At 46.8% G+C, this 15,887-nt stretch overlaps 1 protein-coding gene across 1 annotated transcript in view; it reads right to left on the bottom strand.

Moving 5' to 3' along the window:
- Mocos (molybdenum cofactor sulfurase) overlaps positions 1–15,887 on the bottom strand; it is a 50,298-nt gene that overhangs the window by 29,056 nt on the left and 5,355 nt on the right. Inside the window, 5 exon segments of the mRNA XM_028867162.2 lie at positions 1,342–1,541; positions 2,886–2,962; positions 7,535–8,176; positions 10,191–10,257; positions 14,922–15,011. Coding sequence (XP_028722995.1) covers positions 1,342–1,541; positions 2,886–2,962; positions 7,535–8,176; positions 10,191–10,257; positions 14,922–15,011 — 1,076 coding nt within the window.

Below are 15,887 nucleotides of genomic sequence, written 5' to 3'. Positions count from 1 at the left end.
CAACAGTGAGTGGAGCTGGGGCCATTGTCAGCTCCTTCACACTGGTCACCACAGAGTCTGACCACAGAGCAGGACCCAGTGAGGTGCAGCACCAGCTTGGCTCACAGCCTGTCACGAGCATCATGTGGGTGTCATATGTCATCTATGTCCATTTTCTAATTTCTCCAGCTTCAGGTTCAGTCAGGATTGCTGCTCAGTCCAGGTGTTATGACTCTCTGCTGCCCCCTGGAGGCTATGGGGGTGTGCACTGACTGGTCCTAAATGCTGGGCTTGAAGAATTCTCAAGCCTCAGCCTCCAGAGTAGCATCATGCCACAGTGCATATAGAGGAAATAGATTTTGTTTGTAGTGTAATCAAGATGCACGTGTTCTAGGATGTTCAGGGGAAATGAGCAGCATCTTCTAACTTTAACTGATAACTGAGTCTGTTCCAAATGTGGCCCTTCCCTACATGCAAATCAGTTTCCCTCTTTCCCCATTGGAAAAAAGTCCATGCAGAGGGTGCATCACAGAAATTGCTTTAACCAGCCCACAAATCCTTTGAAGTCATTGCATGTATAGACTAAGGCAGAAATATGGGATTCTTTGAAACTAGGTGGATTACTGGTGATACTTTTTTTTCTTAATAAATAAATAAAGAGGAGTGGTTCTGGGCTTCACCTCAATGGCAACATATGCTGTGATGTGGTCTGGTGTACTGCTGGGCTACATGAAGTGACCTCAGCTGCTTTTCCATCTGTTTTAGGTGCCTTTCCATTCAGGCAAGCTGTCATCTGCTCTCTGCTCCTCTCTTTCTCTACCTACTTAAAGGAGGCTAAAGACATACACAGCCAAGCTTGAGCAGAATTGCATATCGATGAGAGCTGTAAAGCCTCTGAGCTGAGTATGGTTGGGTGTGTCTAATGTCTACACACAGGACATGGAGGCAGAAAGATCAAGAGTTCAAGGTCATCCATGGCTATATAGTGAGTTCCACACCAACCTTGGCTACAGGAGACTATGTGTATAAATAAACCAATGCTTTTGAGTGAGGCTCACCCACAGAGCCTGGGCTTTCTCACAGCTCCTTCTGGGGATTTTAAAGGAAATGTCAAGAGTCAAAAAGACTTCCAAGTTTAGACAAGAACATTTCTAGTATAAAAGGGAAAGTATGATGAATATAGGGAGAGATGAACCTCCTGACTTGAGCCAAGTATAGTAGCTAACACCTGTAATTCCAGCACTAGGGAGGTAAACCCAGGAGGGTTGCTGTGAGTGCAAGGTCAGCCTGGGCTAGAGTGAAAACCTCTCTCTCTCTCTCTCTCTCTCTCAAAAAAAAAAAAAAGATGAATCAAAATCCTACCTGGGAGTAGCCAATGATGTTCCCACTATCATCCAGCACATTAAAATTGATGATTGGACCCTGGACATCAGGGCTGCTGAACTCAGAATCACTGTAAATCCGTACCACAGGGGCTCCGTTGGGGTAGGAGAGGGAAGACAGGGCAGAGTGGGTGTACTGTGCCAAAGCAAAGGTGTGTCGTCGTATGTTCTCCATGCCACCTAGAGACAAAAGCACACAGAGACACGGACTTCACACATAAGTCACTCGCTCCTGTCTAAGACATGCTTTTTACAACTGGTCAACCCAGACCACCAATTAACGACTTTAACTATAGCTGTCCTTATGACAAAGTTGATGTATTTTTAATAATTTTATTTTATGTTTTGTCTGTGTACCTTATGTATAGAAAAAAATTCCCAAGAACATAGCACACCAGGTGATGCCTGGCTCACCAGACATAATCTGCTCCAGTCATATGCTTTCATGCCCATCCCCATAGAAAGAAGAATGGCATCTGCCTGTGTCTCAGCCTCTGGGAGCTCTTGTCAGGAAAGAGTATGCATCAGACAAAAGCCGGTGGAAGAAAGAGTGGCCAGGAGCTTGAGGTCAGGCATGAATAAGACCTGGATTTAAATCCTAGTCCTCTCAGCTTGCCAGACTGGGAAGGCATTCAATATTTCTGTGACAGCTAATCTTGGTTGTCAACTTGACTATATCTGGAATTACCTAAAATACAAAAATGGAGGGCATGCCATTGAAGGATTTTTGCTTAATTTGAAGTAGAAAGATCCACTTCTAATCTAGATCTTGAGGTGGATTAATTTGGGCCACATCTTCTGCTGGGAGCCTATATAAGGACATGGAAGAAGGAAGCTTTTGCTCTTTGCCTGCCCTCCCCCTGCTAGCAAGTCCATTCCTTCACTAACATTACAGCCTACTTCTTCAGAATTCCAGCATATACTGAAGATCAACTGAGACATCCAGCCTCGTGGACTGAGCAACTACTGGATTCTTGGATCTTCCTTTCACAGTCAGCCATTGCTGGCTTAGCTGGACTGCAGCCTGTAAGTCATTCTAATAAATCCCCTTTTTCATACAAAGAGAGAGATTCATCCTGTAAGTTCTGTTTTTCTAGAGAACTCTGACGAATACACTTTCTAAGCATCTGCTCCATTGTTGGGCAATATGGGTTTGTCAGCAGCTCCTCTGTGGGGCTGTAGAGAGAACCCAGGCAGGCAAGAGCTGATAAGACCTCACCTAGCCCAGGGACCCAGGACCATGCCTCCACCACACACAGCCATTAATCTTCAGCTCTGGAATGATCTCTGTTAAAATACAGTTGTCCACGCCTGGAAAAGCAAAAACCAACCATCCCAAGCCCTCCTGAGTGCTCTGAAGACATTTAGAATCTGACTTCACTGCACAGAGATTCTAGCTACTTGGTACATGCTGCTCCCTTCCATAGATCTTGTCTCCTTCACCAGCACCATACCTATACCTAGGATCCCTCAAGGACACAGGCAACAAAAGCCAAGTCCACTCAGGTAAATATGTCCACTGACCTGTGAGGTGCTCCAGAGCATCAAATCCATGTTTCAATGCGATTACATCAAGGAATGAAATGGTGCCATCTTCAAACCTGTAGGGAACAAGCTGTCAAGCCTTGGCCAACACAATCCACATGCATTCTGTGCTAGTTAAGGGCAGCCAGGCATAGGCTGAGTGATGGTTTGCTAATAGCTCCCTTCTATAGCCTTATAAAACTGGCTTTCCCCACCATGGGAGGAGTTTTGCATGTCAAGACCCGCCTGACTGCCTCTGGCCCTAACCAGCTCTGCAGGTTTTCAAATTACTCAGACTTCCTATGGTGGGCTGCAGTGGTGACAGAGGACACTAAAAGATAGTCACTGCCCGTAGGATGCCTCATCCCTAAAAGGCTTGAGGGCCAGCTGGCCCAAACAAGTAAAAAAGATACTTTCTGAGAGCCAACCTGGGTCTGCCTAAGGGCCTTAGCAACAGCAACTGAGACATGATCTGGAGATGACCTGGACCAATGAGAGGCAGCCATGTCACACCAGCAGATGCATATTCATCAGAACTCCCCCCAGGGTGGGGTGGAGGGTATAAAAGGCTTGCGTCTTCCTGAATAAACTGAGCTTCTTGTTTTGGCATTCTCCCAGAGTCTCTGTCATTGATTCTGCATCTACTTGGCCCCCTCCCCCAAAGGGAACAACAGCAAGGACCCTGCCACAACTGCCTTGAAACATGAATGAGGGGCTTGGGGATTTAGCTCAGTGGTAGAGTGCTTGCCTAGCAAGCGCAAGGCCCTGGGTTTGGTCCTCAGCTCTGGAGAAAAGAAAAAAAGGGAGGAAGGAAGGGAGGGAGGGAGGAGGAGGGAGGGAGGGAGGGAGGGAGGGAGGGAGGAAAACAAATGAGATGCACTTTGCAAGTCTAAGGAGGAGGAATTTGAACAGAACTGGCCACAAACTCTTGAAATACTATACTCTGACCAAAAGGGGGCACCACTGACAAGGCATCAAGTCAAGGGGACCCCACTGAGCTCCTGGGAGGCTCTTAACAAAGGAGTCTCTAGTTCCAAAATATATGGAAGCACAGGTTTGGATTAAGTATGAAGATCTCATTAATCTTAAAGATGTTAACCTTCTTCACTGTCAAAATGTTTGTTGTGTTTACATTTCGTAATCATTAATGTCATCAGCATTTTCATTAACTCATCATTGATGGTTCACTGTGCCTCAGGCACTGTTCCTGGTGCTAAGCAAACAGCAGTAAACTGATAAGCAGGCTCCTTTCCCACAGCAGACCTATAAAATAAGGAACAAGGCTCAGCAAACACAGAGAAAAGGAGCAACCAGCACACTGAGGCAGGTAAGTGCAAATGCAGAGAAGGTGTGCTCAGGCCGAGTCCTCTCTAGTGAAGGCTTAAGTGGAGGTTAAGTAGAAGTCAGGAGGAGAGGTGTCAACCTGAGAGTTTCCAAGGGAAATGTTATTCTACAGAGAAACGAAATCTTCACGGTCCTTCACAGAATGATGATCAGGACAAGAACAGTGGCAGATCATCAGAGAAGCAGATGTGACATAAGGCAGAAATGCTGGGTGGCTCTAACATGATGTTAGCAAAATCTACAGGACCAGGGTTGCATCAGGAGGATCAAAAGTTCAAGGTCATCCTCAGCTACCGAGCAATGTGGAAACTAATCTGGGTTTTGTGATGCAGTCTCAAAGAAGAGAGAGAGAAAGAGATGTGACCACTGAAGAAGAGCTGTCTACAAGGGTGATATGGGGAGGCTTCCACAAACACCCAGATGAAGGGAAGCAGGTAACAGCAGCTGTGCACTGAACTGTAAGATCTGGAAGGGTGAAAACATGGTTCATTCACCCTTCAATATGCCTGTGTGTTGTGTTAGGATTCCTGGCTGCTCTCCCATCTACCTGACTGCGCATGTGCTGTCCAGCAGCCAGGCAAGATGCTTAGTCATCCCAAGGCCTTATGTCCTACGTAATACATGTGCAACATGATCTCATAATTTGTGGGCGTCACCACGTATATATACGCATGCTCGGGGGGACCCAAAAAAAGCAGATTCCACCTGTTTCCCCGCCCCCTTCTCTTACACCATTCACTTCCAATAGGCCTATTCCACGCCCCCTCTTTACTCTCCCCTAATAAACTCTTATAGTGAGTTTCCTTGTGCCTCATGTTTCTCTTGCTCGGTAAACAGCACCGCATAATAAATGACGTACTGAACTTTTCATTTCCAGCTCTACTTTAGGGCTTGCAAAGAAAATGGGCTTAAAAGGGCAAGTAATAGCCGGGCGGTGATGGCGGCACATGCCTTTAATCCCAGCACTTGGGAGGCAGAGGCAGGCAGATCTCTGTGAGTTCGAGGCTAGCCTTGTCTCCAAAGCGAGTTCCAGGAAAGGTGCAAAGCTACACAGAGAAACCCTGTCTCGAAAAACTAAAAAAAAAAAAAAAAAAAAAAAGGCAAGTAATACTGTCTGCTCTCTGAGCATCTAGGTATGCTCTGGCTAAAAGAACTCCATCAGAATCAAAAGAATGTTGTGGTCTGATCCAGCCCAGCCCTCCAATATCTGCCCCCTTGGACTGCTCCATTTCTCCAGGCCTTCCGGTCCCCGAGTTAGCCAGATGTGGTGATTCGAATAGAAATGGCTCCCATAAACCCATCGGAAGTGGTGCTATCAGGAGGTGTGGCCTCGTTGGACTAGGTGTGGCTTTGTTGGAGGAGGTGTTTCACTAGAGGGTGGTCTTTGAGGTCTCAGAAGCCCGAGCCTGCCCAGTGTGTCCCTGACACTTCCTGCTGCCTGCAGATCCAGATGTAGAACTCTCAGCCACCTCTCCAGCATCATGTCTGCCTGTGTGATGCCACGCTTCCTGCCATAAATGATAATGAACTAAACCTCTGAACTGTAAGGTAGTCCCAATGAAATGTTTTCCTTTATAAGAGTTGCCGCGCGTGGTCATGGTGTCTCTTTTCAGAAATAAAACCCTATCTCAGACACCAAATTAAGTCATAGTGTGTCTCTGTCCTGTTTTTAATTTACATTGTGTAGTGCTTTGGATGAGAACGGCCCCCGTAGGCACCAATGTTTGAATGCTGGGTCCCAGTTGGTGGAGCTGTTTGGGAAGGATTAGGAGGTGTGGCCTCACTGAAGGAGGTATGTCACTGGGGGTGGGCTTTGAGGTGTCCACTGCCAGGCCCAGTCTCATTTTCTGTCTGCTGAGTGCTTGTAGATAAGATGTAAGCTCTCACCTACTGCTCCTGTGCCATGCCTGCCTGCCTGCCACCATGCATCCCACCATGATAAGCATGAACTAACCCTCTGAAACTGTAAAGCAAGCCCCAACTAAATGCTTCCTTCTATAAGCTGCCTTGGTCATGGTGTCCCTTCACACCAATAGAACAGTAACTAAGACACATTGTATCACAAATGCTATTTTTTTTCTCACTGTTATTCTAAATAATTAACTACTCTACTTGGGTTCAAAAGGTTTTACATTAGCATTCCTAGTTTAGGGGTAGGGAGAGTTAGCTTGCTTGCTTGTTTTGGAGGGTAGTTTTATTTTGTTTTGTTTGTTCTTTTGAGGCAGGGCTTTCTATAGCCCTGGGGGGTCTCACATTCTCTAGGTAGCTAAGGATGACCCTCAACTGAAATCCTCCTGCCTCCACCTCCCAAGAGCTAGGACGACAAGAATGTGTCACCACACCGGTTCACAATTCTGTATTAGAATATGCACTCTGGAGAAGTCCTAAATGGAAGATATTTCCAATTGCCTCCTAATATGTTCTAGTGCCCACTTAAAAGAGCCTAAGTTTCGGAGCAGTCAAGTCATATGCAGCCACAGCTGCTGTGTGGGGAACGATTCCATATCCTTGTAGATCAGTAACATGCCATATAATTAATTCTGACTCTACTACCAGAGTGGGACCCTGAATCTGCACCTGGATGCTGGGCATGGGGCGGGCATCTGAGTCACCTTCCCCTCAGACCTTCATGGGTACCAAGTAAGTAACTAGTTCCCTACCCCAAACCCATGGTGTGTCCTTGGTCAGTAGCCATGTTGGCCTCTCACACATGCAGCATTCTGGGTCCCACCATCCCCGCTCAGGAAGGTACTCAGCAAGAGCCACACAGCCTGCCCTACAGCCTGCCCTCGGTGTTTTGGGTAACCTCTCAGCCTGACTCGCAGAGGTTGCCACCAACACTGCTCCCCGGGTTTTGGCTTTGGGTTCAGTTAATCCCTGCTGAGGAGCGGAGCAGGGTTCACTCTAGCTGCTGGGAAAGTGCATGTGCTGTGAACTCCTGGCACGTGTTTCAGACCAGCGTCTTTTAAGATCACTGCTTCTCACTGTCATTTCTCCCCAGTGCTCTGAGGCCAGAGCCCCGCGTCCGCTGCTCTTACTTCCCTGCAGGCTTTTCTCTCCTTCCTCTGAAGCTCTTATCTGCAGATCCCCTCCTCCACCCAGGTGAAGAAGCTACAGGACAGAGTTCAGAGTCACCCATGACACACTCCAGCTGATCTCCGACTCCCAGATCTAAGCCCCGCCCTGAATGTCCTACCCGTGACATCAAACTCCCTGGACCTAAGTTCCAGACCTGGGTCCCGCTTGCACAATCTTATAGGTCATGCATGACAGCCTGTCTAAGTGAAGGACACAGGCAAGGTTACCTTTCTGCCACCGACGGCCTCGGGATGTAAAAGTCGTCTCCTGCAAGGTAGGCAGCTGCAGTTCCTCCTCCGAAGTAGCCTTTCCTCAGCAGAGGAGCCACATGCTTACTGACCAGCAGGGCACCCAGGCCTGTGGGAAGCCCAAAGATCTTATAGAAGGAGATGGGGACAAAGTCAGGCTGGTGAGCGGACAGGTCCAAGGGGGAGGTGCTGACGTAGGAGGCTGCATCCAGCAGGACGAACCACCTCCCAGGCACATTCACAGGGCTCCTCCGCCCAGACTTGACCTCTTCTATCCACGACAGTGGGTATCTGGTGCCTGAAAAGTTACTCTGAGCTGGGTAACAGAAGAGGTGTGGAAGCTGACAGTCAGGGTCACAGGCTCCCGCACCCCTGTCCTCCGCTGACCACATGTCCTCTGGCTTGACTGGGATGGATGTGACATTCATGGCTGCAGCCACCTTCCTCATTCCCACCACAGAGGTGTGGTTGTCAGTGAGGTAACAGAAGTGACTCCCGCCGTTCTCTGGGGCCCGGGACACCCACGGAAACGCCTCTGCCACTAGTCTGAGAGCAGCTGTGCTCCCAGATGTGAAGATCATGATGTAGTCCTCTGGGGTGGTGTGAAAGTGAGTCAGGATCCTGGAAAGAAGCACAGTGTCACAGCTGGGTCCCTGCTCCACCCAGAAAATTTCCAAGTTACCTTAGGTCTGCTCAATAGGGCATCTCTACCTTCCAGGGACGCTTAGCCACAGCTGTGTAGTTAAAGCAGGGCAGAGGGAGTCAGACGTTATAGGCTGGCCTTGAACTTTCTATTTAGCTAAGGATAACCTTGAATTCTTGCAAAGATCCCATTTAAACTTCTTGCCTCTGGGGTCCCATCTCTGCGTGGACACAGCAGAAACCTACAACACAGAGCTGAGGCTGAAGCGTGCCTAAAACGCAAGCAGCCTGTGTTCAGTCTCACGTATTTCATAAACCCAAGGTGGTGCTGTCTCCTGCAATCCCAGAATGCAGGAGATGGCGGCGGGAAGATGGTAAGTTTGAGGACAGCCTCAGCAATCTAGCGAGTTCAGAGCCAGTCCAAGACACACAAGACCCTGTCTCAAAAAAAAAAAAAAAAAGGAAAAGGAAAACAATCTCCCTCAAACATAGCAAGCTCTAGAGCGGCCTTGGGACTAGACCTTCTTAATAAATAAATTACATTTCTTTAAATCTATACAGGAACTGGAAAGATGACTCAGCATGTTTAAATATTTCTTGCTTCTGCAGAAGACCCAGGTTCGATTGCCAGCACCCACCTGGTAGCTCACAACCATCTGTAACTAGTTCCAAGGATCCTAACACTCTCTTCTGACCTCTGTGTGCATAAGGCATGAACATAATGCACATACATACATGTGAGTAAAATACTTACACACATCAAATAAATAAATTCAAAAAAAATGTTTTAAATCTATAACAACCTGAAAATTAATTGAAATCACCTTCATCTTTGTATTCCCCTACTCTGTCACAATGACTTTTTAAAATGTATTTATTTATTTATTATTCTTTTTGGGGGTTTGTTTGTTTGCTTGTTTGTTTTTTGTGTTGGGTTTTTTGTTTGTTTGTTTTTTGTTTGTTTGTTTTTGTTTTTTCGAGACAGGGTTTCTCTGCGTAGCTTTGCGCCTTTCCTGGAACTCGCTTTGTAGCCCAGGCTGGTCTCGAACTCACAGAGATCCGCCTGGCTCTACCTCCCAAGTGCTGGGATTAAAGGCATGCGCCACCTCCGCCCGGCTATTTATTATTCTTATTGTGTGCCTGAGTATATGTATGTGCACCATGTGTGTTCAGGTGCCCATGAAAGACAGAAGGCATCAGACCCCCAAGAATTCATTATATACAGTTATGAGCCACCTTGTGGGTGCTGGGAACCTGGGTCCTCTGCAAGAGGAGTAAGCACTCTTAACCTCTGAGCCATATCTCCACCCCCTATCACAATGAATTTTAAGTCAGCAGCCTGTTTTACTTTGCTTTTACTACTGGCAAGCTGATCCAAAACTGATATCACTTTCAAATTCGAAATAATTTGAATTTTATTGATTTAAGTGACCTATACCATGTGGAGATTACGTATCAGAAACTAGTTATTATGCATGGAGAACAGTTAAAGAATACTCTCACATGCAAAAACTAGTGAAAATAATGGGGCGTTGGGTATGGTGGTGCACATCTGCAATTCCAGCACTTGGAAAGCGGAGGCAGGAGGATTAGGAGTTCATGGCCAGCATTGTTACAAAAGAGAGCTAGAGGTGAGCCACTGGACCGCCTGTCTCAAAGTGATAATGGTTCTAGGAATAAATAAAAATGCCTAACAAAACAATCTATGAAGAGGAAAGCCAGAAAATGGTGCTTCTTTCTGAAGACATAACTGGGAACCTCACCGCTCCTTCCACTCCATCCAGCTCCCACTCAGAGCCGCCATCTTGTGCTTCTCAATCCATACTGTACTTACTCTCACCCTGTCTTCTGACCTCCTGGTTATTGCCATTCACACGTTGCTGTTTAGCTGAATTCTTTCTGAAACCCCCACAGAAGTTCTGTGGGATACAGGGCTTACTAGGAAGTCCGTCCACCCAGGTAGCCATCTCGGATGGGCATCTCTCGGGCTCACCTGTAGCGGACCTGCTCCACAGTGTCGTGGGTGAGCTTGCTGGTGATGTTCTGGCTGTGAGGATTACCTAGCAGGTCACAGAGACAAAGCTTTAAGGGTCATAATGTGCTCTCTCCCCGGGTTCCTTTCAAAGCTCTCTCCCTCCATTTTTCAAGAACTTAAAACATAAAAGTCCTATATGGTCCAGCAATTCCGCTCTTGGTACCTACTCAAAAGGAATAAATGCTTATATCCACACAGACTGTGCAAATGTTCATACCAGCTCTATTCATAAAGCCAAACTCTGGAGGGAGCAGAAATGGCCAGTGACTGTGAACAGACAGTCAAAATACAGCAATCCCCATATATTAGGCAACTATTTGGCAATGAAAAAGAAAAAACTACTGGCTATAACGGGAATGAACATCAAAAACATGCTAAGATTTTTATAGCATAGAAAGAAGGTATTGTGCAGGCTGCTGGGCGAAAAATTATGCCCACCACGGCAATAGTGACTTAACTATTATGAAGGCAACCAACTGCCTTCTGATTGAGGCCATGTCAGGGAGTTCACATCTGGAACTGTAAACCTGATCAAAAGCCTGTGGCTAGGGATGTCATAGGCCCTAGTAGGGAACCTATTGTTGTTATTCTGATAAACAGACACAATGTGTCTGTTAAGCTGCCTTCTAAATATTAATATTCATGCTCATAGATTAGTGATACTCTCAGTTTTGGTCAGAAAAGCTTTTTTTTCCCCCAGTGGGTAGCAATCACTGCAGAGACACATAACTTGTCAAAGTGCTGAGGACAAGTGACTCCTGAGTGCTCAGTCACAAATGGGACAGCTACATCACCCTTCCAAGGCTCAGGAAACATCAGGAAATGGGAACAGAAGGAAGGTAAGGGCCAGAGGAAGAGTGTTCTAGGATGCTGTCTTCTAGGCATGACATTGCTCCCTTGAACGCATAGCATCTGTGATTACCAACATAAGAGCTGCACATGATTGGGTCTATCGACATTCCATCATGGAGCAGGATAGGGGCTCATAAGGACCTAGCCATCCCCGAATATCTATATACAGTTGATGGTCAATGGGGGAAGGAGAGATATTTTCTTCAATGAAATAGTCACTGGTAAATTGCCCATGGTCCCATAAATAATCTCTCGACCATTCTCCTATAAGCAACCCTAATTAAACTCATTGGCTCACACCCCACCTCCAAAAGACTTGAAAGTTGAAGGGTACTAGTTGGGAAGAAGGAGGGAGTCTGCAGAAGTGGGAAGGGGACAGGAGAAGGTCATAGGGGTGATTATGATCAGGACACATTATGTATACATAGGTGAAAATGCCATAATGAAACTCATTACTATGTATAATTAATATATTCTAATAAAATATTTTAAATGCAGTAAGCAAATGACTCTAGTCATAAGAAGCTGCATGCTGTATAATTTCATTTATATGAAATGTCCACTGAGGCCAGTAGAGAGGAAGTGAAAGTGATGAGTTAGTGAGCTTAACTATGAATGGTTGGGGAATCTCACGGAGAAATAAGGACATCTAACAGACTTCTAGTGGTGGTTGAATCACTCACTGGGAAAACTTAAAAATTACTGAAGGGCCTGGAGATTCAGCTTAGTGCTTGAGAGCACTTCCAGCTCTTCCAGAAGACCTAAGTTCAATTCCCAGCTCCCAAATGGCAGCTCATAACCATCTGTAACTCTAGTTCTGAGGGACCTGACCCCCTCTTCTGAACTCTTCTGGCCTCTGAGTGCAATGCACAAAAGTTGTTCACAGACATACATGCAAACAATGCACCCACATTCTTAAAATAATAAAACAATTTAAATTATTTTTTGGAAAAGAAATCACCGAATTGCACAAATGAATTAGGTGGCTGTTATAATGTGTAAACTGTAACTCAATAAAGCTCTTAAGTAAGAAAACCACTCCGTGTATTTGTAAAACAAAATGGCACCTAGATTTGGGGACAATCAACTCAGAGACAGCCAGGTGGCCCCAAGACTATCTCTGCAAGCTCCCCTCAGGTGGCCAGGGACTGTGTCCATTAACTCTACAGAACCAAGGGTACAACCTGAGGAGGCGCTCTCCCTTCCAGCCACCAGACTGAACCACACCTCCACTGAATGAGTCTGTTGGATGCCCGTCATTCCCGCCACCTCTGCAGGCCCTGACTCTGCAGAAACACACCCCTCCTCCTGCAAGCATTGAAGGGGGCCGGCGCGAACAATCCCTGCCACCTACTCTCAACAACACAGGCTCCCCGAACCTCACCTTTCCTTTCATTGATCTTGAGAAAAGTCTTCCTCTTCTTTGTGTTCCCCCAGGCGTCCCCAAGTGTCACGATCTCCCTCAAGACTTATTTTAGATATGAGCCCCATGGTGACTTGAATATGAAATGTCCCTCATAGCCTCATGGTCCCTAGCCGGTAGTTCTGTTTGGGAAAGTGGCAGAACTGTTAGGAGGTAGATCCTTGCGAGAGGAAGTGAGTCAATGGGAGTGGACCTTGAGGCTTCACAGCCCCATCCATGCCTTTTGCCTCTGCTTCCTGACTATACCAGGGATGTGACCTGATGTCCTCCTGGCCATGATGAACTGTAACCCTTTGCAAAAAATGAGCTCTTCCTCTTTTAAGTTGTTTTTTGTCCAGTATTTGATAGAACCAATTGAAAAATAAATAAATAATTGAACACTGGTTTCTGGAAAGGCCTGACCTGCCGAGCCAGGCACCTACATTCTCAGAGAAGGACAAGCCATGCACATTGATGTAGACTGGGCCTGTTTGCTTTATAGTCTTCTTCCCTCACCTACATCAAAGGGTCATGCTGAATATGGCCACTGCGGCTACCACACGTTCCTTCCCCACCAGCTGGCAGCCTGTGGGACTTGGCACACACCCTCGTTGCCTTTTTCCCTCAGGTCAGTTTTTAACCCTGTGTCTTTAGACTACCTGGATCTCGAAGCTGCCATCTCTCAGGCTAACTGCTTTCCCACAGTTGTGGCTTTTGTCAAAGTTGCAGAAGGAGAATTTCAGGTCTCTTTGCAAATCACAGATGAAAATCAAGATAAAAATCCCTCAATGGCGCCTTCTCTGTGGCTTTCTCAGATTTAAAGATCTCCTGACTGCCCAGAGTGAAGATTCAAACCCCTCTGCATATCTGTAGTATAACAGGACTTGTGAACAAGAACATCTTGGGGTGGGAAGACATGGACTTAGGCCCTGGAGCCAAATCGCCTAGAGATATAGCTCCTGTGGCCCTATACCTCCAGCTCCAGAACTTTCCAAATGTGTAGCATTAGGTTAGTTACTTGCCATTTGCTCCATTTGCTCACCTGTAAATCAAGATGTCGTGAGACTATTCCTGGGGAGACATAGGAACACCAAAGGCAGCATTGAGGCCAAAGAAAAGACTCCACCCAAGACCAGCTTGGTGAGCCAGTGAGTTTCCTGAGGTTACTCACAAGAGTGTGGGTCACTCAAAGGTAGCTACACCCCCTGGGCAAGTTATAGGTAACTTTACCAACTACAAAATGGTCCCAACACAGTCCATTGTTTTTCTCTTGTATAAACCTCAGGGATGATGATGGCCTTCGGGATGTTGAGAATGCTACTGAGTCCTGTGAGCCCCTCCATAAGTCTTCCACAAGGGACCGACAATGGTCCCCACCCTGTGAGGGACTCATACAGGTGACCAGAGGTGCTCTGATTCAAGATGGAGGCCATGTCCTACCTGGAGGAAACAGCTATACTATATAAGCTTAAGAACACAATCTATGGCCCTTGGAGTGTCATTCAGATGCATGGTAATAATACACACCACACATTTAGGCCACACCTGATACATGACAGGTGCCCAGTGAATAGTGTATTGATCAACTGATATTAGCCTTATATATCTCTTCTGATTCATCTCCTGAGCACACTATGCTGTTGCTGAATGCCCTGGAAGGCTATCCATCTTCCCTAGAATAATAACCACCACTGCACCACCTACAGAGCCCTGAATGGCCCTGACCTATCACCCTATCCATTCAGACATCTGTCATCTCCTCCATCTGTGGTCCTAGATCCTGGCTTTTGCTGCTACAACTGTCTCCATGGTGTCCCCTCCTGCTGTCCCACTGAATTCGGGCTCATCATCCAGCATCTGCTCCCCTCCCGACTCCCCTAACATGCACACTGCCGACCCTATTGTCTTTCTGCAAATGCAGGTGCCCACGATGGCAGCCGCCTTCGCGCACAGCCTTTTGAACAGTTGCTAAGCACATTTAGTTGGAGATCATTTGACTAAGGTCATGTCTTCCAGGTCTAGACCACGGTTTCCACCAAGAAAGGAGCTATGTTTTCTTCTGATGTTATAGCACTACAAACCACACACCATAGCGGCTCAGGGAATGTCTAGAGGGAGTGAATGAACGCTCTTCAGGCTCCCCTACCCTCTGCATGGTACAGTGTTTTACTACCACCAAACACTGCGCTTTCAAACCACCAACCCATTCCAGAAGGGGCCTGTCCCTGAGCCGGAGCTTTCTACTTCAGACACATGTGTATGATACACCGTGAATGACCCAGGGTGCTGCCCTGATCATACCCATCTGGCATGAGTCTGGCTTTGCTTCATGTATTCCCCATGTACGCCATGAGTCCAACATGATTAAACACAAATTCATTGATTAACCAGCTGTGTGTAGTTGGCTACAAATCTGTGTGTGTGATGTTCCTTACCATAGACGTTTTCCATGAGGTCCTTAGTGAAGTTGGTGAGCTGGCGCTGGGGAAACAAGGTGGCTCCTGCATGGTCAAGGTAGACAGTTCCTGAAAAAAAAAAAAAATCACAAATGAAGCTGAGGTTGTTTCTGTTTGTTTGTTTGTTTTTGAGGCAGGACTTCACATACCCCAAGCCGGCTTCAAATCCTCTGTGTAGTCAACGGATGCCTTTGAATTCTTGATCCTCCTGCCTCCACCTCCACAGAGCTGGGATACAGGCGTGCAGCACCACGCCCACCTGTCGCAGCATCTTTCAGCACAGCTGATACCCCTGAATTTCTTGATCTGTGTTTCTTAAAATAAGCACAGGGCCCTGCGGAGCCTGCCTGATAGATAAGCAGCCCTCTTACCAGCCAGGCAGTTACGCAGCAGACCTTTGTGACGAACGATGACACAGCAGTTTCTCACTCGTTCACACCTTGTTCTGGAAGCTGAGTGTTTCCAGGAAAGGTGAGCCCTTTACCTTTCTTTCCCACAGTGCTCCACTGCCCTCAGCCTGGACTCATTAGTAGAGCTTCAGAGAAGGTAGAGGGTAGAAGCCACCGTTGCAGGCTCACCACCCTTGCAGCCCCGCCCTCCTGAAGACCAAAGACAAACTCAGAGAAGCTGGAGCTACTAGGATTTGCTGATCAGATTGGCAGAGGTCAAAAGGTTATCAGCCCCACAGTGGGGTAAGGGTGTGGGCAGCAAGCCAATGGCTGGCAAAGGGATGATTAGGACAACTTCATGGAATAGCACTTGGGCAACATCAATCACAAGTTAAATGCAGTCATTGTGCCAACATTTCCTTCTGCAGGTGCATCACATGAAACCCAGGATTGTGCAAATGGCCTGTATGTGAAGACAGCCAGTGCAACAAAACAAAATCACAAGACTGAAGGAGGAATGGCCAATCGCAGGTATTTCAGATAAGGTTGGTCCACA

This window comes from Peromyscus leucopus, chromosome 19 (assembly GCF_004664715.2).
Source record: "Peromyscus leucopus breed LL Stock chromosome 19, UCI_PerLeu_2.1, whole genome shotgun sequence".
In the NCBI taxonomy this organism is placed as follows: Eukaryota; Metazoa; Chordata; class Mammalia; order Rodentia; family Cricetidae; genus Peromyscus; species Peromyscus leucopus.
This window is presented reverse-complemented; position numbering and strand designations above follow the sequence as displayed.